Source organism: Cyanistes caeruleus, chromosome 2 (assembly GCF_971803275.1).
Source record: "Cyanistes caeruleus chromosome 2, bCyaCae1.hap1.1, whole genome shotgun sequence".
Taxonomy (NCBI): Eukaryota; Metazoa; Chordata; class Aves; order Passeriformes; family Paridae; genus Cyanistes; species Cyanistes caeruleus.
Genome location: NC_141702.1, coordinates 32838630 through 32851526, shown reverse-complemented (window position 1 = coordinate 32851526; position 12897 = coordinate 32838630). Strand labels below are relative to the sequence as shown.

Sequence of the window (12897 nt, the reverse complement as noted above, 5' to 3'; positions counted from 1 at the left end):
ATTTAAATATTTGGGAGCAGCTACAGCCTATGCAAACTCTAGTCAAGATAAAAAGGCCGAAACCTACATCACTATGAAATACATGAATGTTACCTTTCAACTTACCAGCAACATCCATAATCCAGAGATAAGGAATTCCTTCCTAAATTCCCCCTTGGTTCAACAGGTACACAAAAGGTACCATTTAGAAGTGGGAAGAGCACCAGATTACCATGGTTCAAAATAAAAGTACAGAAAAATACAAATGGAAAGGTAAAGAACACATTTTCAGTAGAATTCTGTGGAACTTTGAATTTAAGAAGTTCCTCATAGTTTAGGCATGTTATTAGTCATATAGGCTTACTGAACTCAGCTCCCATCATCCAGAGCAATAGGACAGGCACAGAACTATCCATCTGCAGGCAAAGTCTGAGCCAGAGAAATTAAGCTGTAATGTATTACATTCACTTCCAAAGAGTTTGTTAAAATTTCAGTTCCTGCAGAAAGCAGCAACAGCTTGGATAGCAATACATACAACAAGACTTAACGCTAGTGATAGGCACCGAGTGCCACACGCTTGGTGGCACTGTGCTACAGCCAGAAGCATTTCAAGAGAGCAGGCATTGCTAATGTACACTACAGATAAACATAGAAGTATTGTCTGTCTTTGACTATTTCAGAGCACACTTAAGGATTCTCTAGACAACCTTGGTATCGTAATAGGCCAAAAGGTACTGGCACAGCCAGACTGGAGCTCAAGAAGATAACAGGACAATAAAGGTCCAGCACCAAGAATGGAATAATGCAGTTTCACCTAAAGGTTGGACAGAGATGTGATTGAGACCAGGCCTGGGGAGAAAGACTTGGGGGTGATGGCTGATGAAACAGTCAACATGAACCAGCTGTGTGCACTTGGAGCCCAGAAAACCAAACAGAATCCTGGGATCCATCAAAAGAAGCATGGCCAGCAGGTCAGAGGAGGTGATTCTGCCCCTCTGCTCTTGGAAGATCCCACCTGAGACACTGCATTCAGCTCCCAAGATAAAAAGGTCAGAGACCTGTTGGCACAAATCCAGACAAGGGCCACAAACACAGGCAGCTGGAGCACCTCTCCTATGAGGATGGGCTGGGAAAGTTGGGGCTGTTCACCTGGAGAAGAGAAGGTTGCATGGATACCTCATAGCAAACTTCCAGTATCTGAAGGAGGCCTGCAGAGAAGTTGGAAAGGGACTTATTGTCAGGAACTCTAGTGGTAGAGCTAGGAAAAACTGGTACAAAATCAAAGAGGAAATTTAGTCTAGGTGTTAGGTAGAAATTCTTTACTGTAAGGGTGGTGAGACACCAGAGCAGATTGCCCGGGGGAGTTGTGGATGTCCCAACCCTGAAAGCATTCAAGGCCAGGCTGGAGAAGACCTTGAGCAACCTGGTCTAGTGAGAGGTTTCCCTGCATACAGCAGGAAGGGCTGGGACTAGATGATCTTTAAGATCCATTTCAACCACTTAACATACTACAGACAGTTCTACAATCAGAACAAAACAGTGTTGGCAGTAGATACTAAAATCTCAAGCCATTGCCACTGCTTCTGAAGTTTGTGATGCCAATTTGCTTTTCCACCTTGTTTAGGTGGAACATTTGGGAGAACAGCAAACAATTCTACTGAAAAGCATGTTTCTTCTCCCACCCAAGGCAGTATTATCAGAGCAACTATCAGTGTCACTTAACTTGAAGTATCAGTATTGCTTTACTTGCAATAGCTAAAAAATAAATCAGAAGCACTCTACAAAATCATGAGATGAGAGGATTTTCTTTAACAGAAGCTAAAGCCAAGTAAAGACAAAATATATAGTACTGAACAAACTGACAGCCAGAGACAGAGAAGGTAAGTGTAGAACACCAGGGAAATTTCAAACAATAAAATTATGAGCAGCAAATAAACATGACAAACACAAAAGAGCCAAATAAGTAGCCACTGCTTATTAACTTTAAAATCTCCAAAAATTACCATCAACATTGTTGGTTTTTAGTTACAACCAGCAAAAAGCAATTTCATTGCTAGTGATATTACAGATGTAGTTCATAAACGTAGCTTCATATAAATAATTGATATTATATGCTACTCTGGACAAGGAAGTACTAACTTATAAAAATGATTAAGAAGCTAGTATCTGAAAGTGATTTCCAAATAAGGAACCATCATTTAGGGAGACCATTTATAGTGAACTTCCAGTGGGATTGATGCTGTATCAGATCTTGGTGGGTACATTTCTAAAAAGGGGTTTGGAGTGGGCTGTTCATCTTTTTAAAAGGAATTTTTATTAGGCATGTTAGGAAACATATGACTGAGGATATTTGCCAACTAAAATATGCAGCAGAAAACAACGGCAGATCTGAGCTACCTAGTGAGATATGTAGATTCTGTAATTCTGGCTACTAAAGTAGAAGTTATTTTAGCACAGGTCTAGAGTGCATTTTAATAGTGAAACAAGACAGACTACTCTCCCAAGAAGGTCCCTAGAGGCTCTAACGTGAAACAACTGAAGACATTTCAGTGAGACACCACAACTAGAACTGTTCATACTACTAATGCATTGAAAGGCTACTGACAGCACCTTTAGTTTTGCTTTCTGCAATACATCACACAGAATACTGAACAAAGTTCTTGCACACATCCTAAAAGTATCTATCTTGCAAATCATGTTCTAAAGATCAAGTGAAAATAGGTCAAATTGATTAGGGAGGTAGGAAATCTTTCTGAACTTAAAGTCTCCTACAATGAGATAAAAGATGTGACTTGATCACTATTCTGGAAAGGCATTTCCATAAACTAGGATCCAGAAGTCTATATTACACAGTTTCTGCTCTGAGGGAAAGCAATTAATCTTTGAATAAGAATGATATCTTGCAATGTATCTTTAAACCTTTCTAGAAGAGATTCTTTACTCCACTTATACACAAACACCTTCCCTCTTCGAGGTACTAAAGATTCACAAGGTCATTATTCACTCATGTTTCTCAACAGGAGATTCAACAGATTACCTCCACTGTCTGCTTTCAGTAACAGTGATGCAGCAAGATCCATGCAAATGACAGTGCAGAGAAGTAGACATTTATCATACTGCAAGATGAAACCATATGCCAAAAAGTCAAACAGGGGAAGAACACACAAGAAAAAGATTAGCTATGTTCACTGGAAGATCACCTGCTCAGCTCTAATTGTTAGACTGCTGCAATGTTTAAATACAGCTCTTCATCAAAATATTTCCTGTAATGATATTTCAACTGACAAAATAACCCCTTATGAAATAAAACCTAACTATAACCCTGTCCCAAATTATGTCTGAACGCCTCTGAACAGCAACACTGCTCAAATCTGGACTGAATAAAGCAATAAATGACCACAATCAAAACTAATTTTCAAAGCACAGAACCAGAGAATGATGTTCTGAGACATTCTTCCTATCCTAAGGCAGCTAATTTAACCAAACTGTGATGAGTCTTTTCTAGTAAAAGAGAAAGCATACTAAAATAAAGCTCAAAAAAAGATCTCGGGCTATTCCCCCTTGTACCTTACATAGAGAACCAAAGAAAAAAAAGTAGTGTGTTAAGATTTCTAAATCAAACAGCTCTAAACAATCATGTTTATTAGCATCCACAAAAAATACAAGTACTGTGGAGACAACAGATAAGCTGACTAACCAAAGCTACTTACCTTCAAGGATCCAGAATGAAAACATCCACGCTAAAAATGATGATTTGTTGCAGAAAACACTAATGACACAAGGTATTCTTCTCTTAATTCAAAAACAGAATGATGAGTTCTCATATTGAAAATTTATACTTACGCTTTCAACTCGGCAAATCTCACAAGGATGCGAGCGTAGCTCTCATCTTGACTATACTTTTCTGCAGGTAACGCAGTCACTGCTTGACTGTAACGACCAATGAGTCTATTGAGTAGGCTAACATCCATCTGAGGAACACCCTTTTTCTCTAGTTTAAGCAAAAAACATAACCAATCTTCTGGATTATTTGTTGTCATCATTATTTGGTTGACAGTTCCAGAGTTATCTGACAGAAAAACAAAAAAGGAGATTGATTTAAACAGCAGCAAACATGTACAGAAGAAAACAGTTTTTACAAGCTTTTGTGCAAAATGGTTACTATTTTTAAAACAAGAAAGAGCAAAAGAGCTAAGAAATAAGGAGAGGTGAAATTAACTTTGTGATCATTAATATTGAAGAAACAGTAAACTTGAAATCCTTTCAGTTAATGGTTCTTCCACTCAGTCTAGGTTAAGATCTTTTGCATATGTGACAACAGAATAACAAAACCAAATACCTGTTGTATCAGCTGAGATTTTAGTATAGTTAAATTCATCTGTGATATTCTCTTCATTTCTATATTTGTTTTTCAAGTTTCTAACTCTATTCATGATTGATGTAATCTGTGGCAGTCCTCTTTCACTTAGGTCCGTCTCCTCCATCTGCAAGGTACCAGGTTAAAAAACAATGATGTTACTAAGAACCCTGTTGTAGCTCACTTTGATTGGAATTACCATGGGAAATCCTCTCATGTATAATTTGGAGCTTGAGACTCAACCACATTATGTAACAAATACTCCATTAAGCCTTTGTCAATGTAGTTATACAAGTAAACTTCTTCATAGAAGACAACTTGGACAAATAAAAAGAATTGGTACTTAGCTGATCCACCCAAATCCTAATCCATACTTCACAGCAGCCCTTTCCAATAAGGTATAGTCAGCATTTGAATAAAATGAAGCAGGATATGTTGCCTGAAATAGCTTCCAATCCATTGCATTAAATCACATTCTGTACTCATAATTAGGCTGGCTTTAGTTTAGCACACAGTGTTAATCCAAGTTCCTTGCCATAGGTTACGGCAATTAGTTCTCACAGTGGGCTAAGAAGAAAAGAATTCCCATTCTCCTCTGTTCAAAGGACAAATACAAGTGACACTGATTTTTAAGTTTCTGAAAGGAGGTTTAAAGATTCAAAGACCTCTTATAAGAAACTTATGCCAAATCCTCAACCTTCTGACAGTGTGTCATGAGCTAATACACGTATATAGCTGAGAGATAACAATTTAAGCGATCTGAGCAGAGCAAGACTGCTAAAATAAGCTAAAAAAACTCTAATGATTTCTTCCTTTTCTGCCTACAATAAACAGCTTTTCCCACATCAATGTTCCATGCATCTAATGAACATGAGAATTCTGCTAAAAACTGTGGTGAATTTAGAGCATTTTCAGGAATTTGATGTCCTAATTACTGTGAAGTTGAGCCCAAGAACAGGGAAAGTAACACACTTCAGACAGATTAAATAGGTTCAAAGAAAAACTAAGTTTAATTTTACGGTGAAATGTTAGTCTTTGTTCCCCTTGTACTCGTGTATAACAAATCAACAGAAAGTTGCTAGAGGGCTAGAAACTTTAGATCTACTTTTAGGTGAATTATTTCTAGAGAAGGAATTGAATGGAATCAAGTTTAACCCACCTTTAACCCACTATCTAAAAAAATATACCAGGCACCACTCTCAGGAAGTCCCAGAAATAATTTTTAGAGCATTATTCACCAGAAGCTAGCATGTCTTTAAAAGCACCAGGCTCCCAGCTTTCCCCAAGCGAAGACCATAAATCAAAAATATTATCATGCTTACAAGAACTTGCTTATAAGGGAAAAGTAGGCATATTTCATGTTCATCCTGAGCTAGATATGGCTCACCAAGAATACCAAACCTGCTCTTGTAAATACAGAAGTGCTGTTTTGTAGGTTGAAAGCACAGTTTCACTGTGTAAATTCCAAGACTTAGGAAAGCATCATCTACATTGCCACTATGAAGAAGCACCTTAAGGGTCTGGAGTGACACTCAAATAGCCTCCAGCAAGACCTACGATGAAAAAAGCCCAAAATCGTATGAAAGCTAAAGACTGTACGCTAGATCAGTAGTATCTGAAACACTATTTTTGTTTCACTGAACAGAGACAAATAAAGGAATCCCCTCATTTATACTTATAAATGTACCCTGAATAAATTTTAATTTCAATGCTTGTTTGGAACTTGCTTCAATATCTATTTCTCCCTCATAGCCAATTTAGTCTGTTCTGAGAGTGGGTCTGTAAACTGTCCCATCTTTTGGGGATCATGCTGCTAAAAACTACATAGGTGATTACTATAGTAAATACTGTTCATATGCCATTCTACAGATGACACTTGCTTCATAAGGAAAATTTTAGTATACATTGCAGTTTTGCCCTTTAAAAATACTCTAGAAGGGGCTACAAGAAATTAGATACTCCAAATCACCTCTTTACGGGTGAGAATATCCATAGGGACCCAGTTTTCAACTGTAACCACTCCCTCAAAGTATGGATGAGGTCAGCTTCTCCAGAAACTGAAGCACCAAGACAACCAAAAGAAATTTACTTCGTGTTAAGAAATACCACAATATCTCATTGCAACTGTAACTGCTAACAATTCCCAGATGTATTTTGGTTTTCTTAAACAGTCTTTATATTTTTCTCACCAAAAGTTTATATTTTTCTGTCAAAAGTTCATTATTCTTCCTGCAGTGATAGCTTCTCAAATGCAGTAGACATAAAGAAGAATAAATTTCTGTATAAATCTGATCTTAAGTCTCAACAATACACATCAAACTTACATTTCTGGTGTGCTGTTTAACTGCTCAAGGTTCAACGTGTTATGAAGAAAAACTCTCCTGAGGAATGGATATACCTTGTCAAAAAGGTAAGATGGATGAAGGCCAGACTAACTCAGATGATCCCAAGAGCCCAAAGGCAAGAAATTAAGTTCTCCATCGTGAAGAAGCACCTATGTATCAAAAATTGATGGGTTAAACATTGAAAGCTTACAGTGCAAGCTTGCCTAATCTTCATATCCCAGAAATACAGTTTTCATCAAAATCAATAAAACTATCCCTAGTTAACAGCGCAAAAAAAGCTTAAAGACAACTTTTGGAATGAGGGCAAGCACTTCCAAATGTGTCAGCTTGTTGTGACGTTCAGAGACTAAAAGTACACTAAGGGCATATTCATCTACATACCATCATGATCTGCCAGCAATCTTTCCACTCATGCCAACGTTCAACCATAAGCAGGTATTCAGAGGTTCATTTGCTCTTAATCTGCTGCACAATTACTCTTGAAGAAAGCATTTGCCACAAATTTCCCTGCTGTGTGTGTATTTATATAGAGAGAGAGAGATAGAGAGAAACATATATAGGTAGATACAGATATATTTAAAATCTGACAACATCAAAGACATAAACCAGCCACAGGCTGTTACAAAGGCAATGAACAGGAGCTGAGGTCCTAACTGCAACAGCCACACTACAGCATACCTGAGATCTAGAAATGTCTCCAGGAGAGAAGGTTAGGGACAGGAAAACCAGGGAACACGTAATGTAAAGATCAGGAAGACCTAACTCCAAATAAAGTGTAGTAGTTAGAGTAACTTCAACCCCTCATACAGGAGGCTAAACAAGGTGCCAAAGGACAGAGACTTGCGAGCAGTAAATGGATGAAGTGGCAGTACAGGTTGGTGCTAAGAGCCCATGTCTAACAGACTCAAAAATACTCACTGATAATAAAAAGAAGCAACAGCATCCAGTCTTGAAATATTGTATTTGCTGTATTACAGGACTTGTTCTGTTTATGACCTCTAAGGAGGAGAGTAAAAGTGACACCTGTTTCTGAAGCACCTACCCAGGCTTTAAAAAACACAACCTATAAAAGTTTTTCCTCTGTTTTGTTTAAAAGTTCTAAATCAGGATTTTTTTTAAAAAAAGTTAAAACAATTTTTTTTAAAAAGTAAAACAAAAACTCCCAATACTAAGAAAAAGTGCCGTCGATTTAAAAAAATTAGCAACACTAACGAAGAAATTAAGTAGAAAAATATGAAATTCTAACGTAAGACACAGAAAGGATAAGACACCAAGATACAAAACAGGGCTAAGTAAGAGAGAGACTGAACAGCAGCGGAGCAGGTGAGGCAATGTGGTATAAACAAAGACCGTGAGGCAGCGAAGGAGGCGAGAAAATGCAACCAGGTTTCCTCGCCCTCAGGGGCGGAAGCCCAGCGAAGCCGCAGCCCCGCAGACCAGCACACCCGCTGCCCCCCGGCTCCCTCACCCACCTTCCCTCACTCCGCTGCTCCCGGGCCCGGTCCCTTCGCCCTCGCTGTCCGGCCCGGCCGCCCTCACCGAGGCCGCCCCCAGCCCCGCCCGGCCGCCCTCACCGCGGCCGTCACCGCTGCAGGGCCGGGACGCGGCTCCGACCGAGCGCCTTCGCGCGCTGCCCTGGTTTGAATGTGACCGACGGCCCGAGCGCGCCCTTCCCATTGGCTGAGAGGCGGGCGGAAGCGAGCGCTGATTGGTCGCAGGAGGGAAACACGGGCGGCCCGCCCGCCCATTGGCCGGTGGCTGCGCCGTGCGCTGCGCCTTGGGACCCGAGCGGCGGGGCGGGTGCGCAGGCGCGCTGGGGAGGCTGAGGGCCGCGGGCCTTGGCTGGTTATGGGCAGCGGTCGCGGGGATGGGGTAGCGCCGACTTAGTTAAATTATCTCTCTGGAAATACTTTCCTCGTTTGGCCATAGCCGGTTATAGCTTGAAGCTCTATTTCGCTGTAACGGAATAGTCGGGCTGTGTGTCCAGACCAGCTCCTTAAGATGACGTCTCCCCTGTGCCTTTCCCTCCGGAGGATCCTTCATAAGCCGATCCTGTATCTGCAGTGTGCCTAAGGCTGCTAAAAGCAGCTCCTTCTCTGAGCTTTCCCGTTCTTGGATTATAGTAATGCAAACGCACTAAGCAGAACAGCTCAGCCTCTCGGTTTGCGTTCTGGGTGTACACAATAATTTGCGTTCTTTGCAGCTGTATGGTTGTTCTGATGCTTACAATGTATTAATATTATGCCTATTATATTTCAAGATTGGTAGCACATTATACAAATCAGATGTGTATTTAATGCCTTAATAATTTGATAAGTTGCTAATCATTTGCTTGCCAGAGACATCACACATGATGTCAAATAATAAAATACCTACACGGGCCTTTCATTGAAATTTATCTCCTTTATTTATCTACATTTTAAGTATTTCATCTCATCTAATCTAGTGATACAGGCTCACTCTACACTCAACAAGAGTTCTAGGAGGAAATTTAGTCCAAACACCTTTTTTAGAATGTAATGGATGATCCCATGGAGGTTCCTGTTCTCTACTAAATAAAGAGCACTTGTAACTCTCTGTTAAGGCTAAGTAAAATGATATTTTTCAGCACTGCCTTACTCCTCTTAGCATAGACATAATTTTGGTGGGTTTGTTGTGTTGATGGTCTTCCATTCCACCAGAATCCAAATCTAGTGAAAATGTAAAGAAACAGCACAAGCTGCATGAATCTGCTCTGCATCTGGCTTCGCTTGAGGGACGTAGAGGCAGTTAAAGGAAATTGTATTGTTCTAGTAAGTGAATAATGCCATAAGGAGCTGTCATTTAATTTCTGTAGCTGTGACAAGAAGTCTCGATACCATACAGATTCCTGGCAAAATAAATAGAAGAAAGAAGATGGGATAGATCTTGGGGGGGAAAAAAGCAAAAAAAAACAAGAGAAAAAGAGTCAGAGAAAGAAAGGCTGTAATGCTCATAGAAAAAAAAAATAAAGGAATCTCCATTTAGTATTCTTCAACAAAACATAAAATGTGCATGAGTTTTGGATGGTTGGTCGAACCATTCTTTATTTGCTTGTAAATGTTTATGCTACTCTTTTACTTATTATAAAGCCATAGATACTTAGGGAATTTAAGATGTATACAAACTGAAGTCTCCACCTAAAGGCAATTCCACTCTGAATGACAGAAGTAAATTGTGAATTGCAAAAACAAGTATTAGACTGGATAAAAACCAAAAGGAGAGAGAGGTCAGTCTTTTGTAATGAGTCACTATCAGAGGAATTTTGTCTGACTGTTTTAAATACCTCATCATATGGTAGGATTTCATATCAGTTTGGATAGTGGTATTGCAAATCTAAATATAGCAAAGGTACAGGTGAGTCACAAAGGGTTTTTCAAATGATGGTAAAATCTTTATATCACACTATGGTGTTTTCTGCAATAGATATAAGAGACACCTTCCCCTACTTGAAAATTTGGCAGCCACTGGCCCATCCTCTCAATCTGGTACTTGCGGTTTAATGTCTGAAACCTGTGAAGGGCTTATCTAAAAGAAAAAAAAAATGGTAGGTCTTTGGTTGCAACTGTTAACAGACATTCAGTGTAGCTGATTTGGTGGAAAGTTCATTTGGAGAAAGCTTTGCTGAGTATTTCATGGACACCATTTACTGAGAGTATCTGGACTATTCCTGGCTCTCGATGCATTGCTACAACCTATGGATATCCATGAGAAGGAGCAAACCAACATTCTAGATGGCAGAGTCACCTCCACAACTGAGAAGTTTTTCTGGAAGCAGTGAGTAAATAACAACTACCAAGATTTTGAGCAGCAAAAATAATCACCAGGTGTCTAGTATTCCCAGTCCTCCTACATGTTACATTTCCATGGCATACTACCTATTAGTCACTACTGGCTACTTTGAGATTTATGTGTAATTTTTGTTGTTGTTTTTGTGTATCAGTATTATCCCATGGTATTTCTTCAGTTACAGATTGGATGCGTTCTTTGTGACTGGACTTGGAAAATAAACTTTTCTTCTATAGTGATGGGCATCTTCCATCAATAAAATAATGAGAACTATTGTTCTTTTGAGCTTCTTTGTGTTGTCTGATTCCAGTTTCTGCTGGAAGTCTATAAAATGCACAGTTTTTCGTGCATACAAAGTACTGATGTAGAAACTGGCTAATCAACAGATTTCAAAAAGGAAGTGTCAATATGAAGTTTTCAAGCTGTTTGTGTCAGAAAGAATAGCTCAGGGATTGGCTGTAACAGTGATGTGCATATTATATTGGTGATTTAATTTTTTTCTGATTAACTTAGAAAAGATAGAAAGATGGTGTTAAGGCTGCAGGCAAATGATTGAGGTCTTGACTAGGATGGAGGTTAGGCTGACTGAGGGGAGGTGGAAATACAGAGAGTGTAATGAGAAAATGCTGAGCAAAACGTAAGCAGCTGATGAAAGCTACAGATCAAACTGTGAAAGTTGGCTGGATCTCATACATTGTTATGGAGGAGTTGCGTGAGGGACAGCCAAACTTCACAGGTATTTGAAGTGGAATATTTTGAAAAGGTTATCTTTCGTGTAGCAGGATCATACACTGCAAAGAGCAACTACATAAGCAGATCAAGAATACTACCACCACAGAAGTCTGAGATCACTTGGGTAACGGTGCCAGCCATGCCAGATGTGAATGTATGTTTATCAAAACTGGGACAAATGGAGAAAAAGGAATTAGAGGCAGGTTCTGTGCAGAGGAGACTGAGACAGAAAAAAAGCAGGTGCAATACTCAGTCATGCCCCTAAGTGCCACATTGTCCTCGTTTTGGCCAGGATAAAGTTAACGCTTTTCCTTATAGCTGGTAAAGTGCCATGTTTTGGATTTAGTAGGAGAATTGTGTCGATAGGACCCTGATGTTTTGTTTGTTGCTCAGTAGTGCTTATCCTAAGCAAAGGACTTTCCAGTTTCTCATACTCTGCCAGTGAGGAGCGACACAAAAAGCTGGGAGGGAGTGTGAGCAGGACAGCTGAGCTGAACTGACCAAAGGGATATTCCATGCCTGAGAACATCATGCCCTGTATTTAAACTGTGACGAGTTGGCTGGAAGGGCTTCATCTCCACTCAGAGATGGGACAGGCATCAGACAGTAGGCAGTGAGCAATTTTATTGTGCATCAGTTTGTTCTCTTTGGTTTTATTTCTCTCTGATGTATTTTGTCTCCCTTTCTGCATTACAATTGTGCTGTTATTTTTATTTTATTTTACTTAGATTATTAAACTGTACATATCTCAACCCATGGGTTTTAGGTTTTTTTTCCCTAATTCTCTTCCTCATACCACCAGTGGTGGAGTGGGGAGTGGTGAGAGATGCTGTGGTTAAACCATAGCAGTCCTTTACAGTTCTTTTTGGCTCCCAACATGGGGCATGATGTCTTAAGATAATGAAAAATCTAACTATAATGTGTTAGAACAATTTTATTATAAGCATTTGTTTTATTAGTTTAATAGTCACTGGTCACAATGTTGATGTATTTACTCTCAAAGTTGGTGTGCTTGTTCTTTTATTTGTGCTATGTCATGCCTTACTTGCAGTATCTCGTGTGGGAACTGGGCTAAAGATATTATTTTGCTGTATTTGTAATACTGGCTTATGGTATGACAGAATTGCTGGCCATGAAACAAATCTAGTATTTGTACTCAGCATTGCTGTCACCACTGTACTTTGGGAGCCATCTATTGGAAACTATTAATAATGATAACTTTTACCTACCAAAAGCTGTTCATTTTCAGTAGTGTGCAGGGAAGAAAAAGTCTCTGGATCAGAGGGCAAAACAACAGGCACTGTGGTTACCCCAGCCCTGGGGACAGACACCATGGCTAATCCAACTCCCTTGACAGACACTGCAGCTGAACTCAAGAACCAACCTGTGCTAGTGTCTTGAGCACAGTTGCTCCTGTGCACAAGAGAAAATGGACATGAAAACTAACTTAGTAAAGGACAAAGCAGGGTTACCAAAAGAATGTGAAGAAGTAGAACAAGAGGTAACCACTTGATCCCGATCCATGCTGATCTGCGAGAGGTGTGAAAAGATTTCAGCCATCATCCAGATGAGGACATTGTCACTTGGCTGCTCCAGTGCTGGGATAATGGATCTAGTAGCCTGGAGTTAGAGGGCAAGGAAAACAAGCAACTGGAATCACTTTCTAGGTAAAGGGAA

At 39.7% G+C, this 12897-nt stretch overlaps 1 protein-coding gene across 5 annotated transcripts in view; it reads right to left on the bottom strand.

The window, feature by feature from the left end:
• TTK (TTK protein kinase) overlaps positions 1-8460 on the bottom strand; it is a 29865-nt gene extending 21405 nt beyond the window's left edge. The window contains exons 1-4 of one of the 5 annotated variants that reach the window (XM_023922327.2): positions 8256-8460; positions 6661-6830; positions 4319-4463; positions 3823-4048 (exon numbers count right to left, since the gene is read on the bottom strand). In XM_023922327.2, coding sequence (XP_023778095.2) covers positions 3823-4048; positions 4319-4463 — 371 coding nt within the window. In that variant the 5' untranslated portion in view covers positions 6661-6830; positions 8256-8460. Of the gene's footprint in view, positions 1-3822; positions 4049-4318; positions 4464-5847; positions 5866-6660; positions 6831-7062; positions 7192-7599 lie in introns of those variants that run through there. The other 4 variants (XM_023922326.2, XM_086876372.1, XM_023922328.2 and 1 more) reach the window with 4 other exon arrangements.
• Between the last annotated feature and the right edge of the window lie 4437 nt (positions 8461-12897).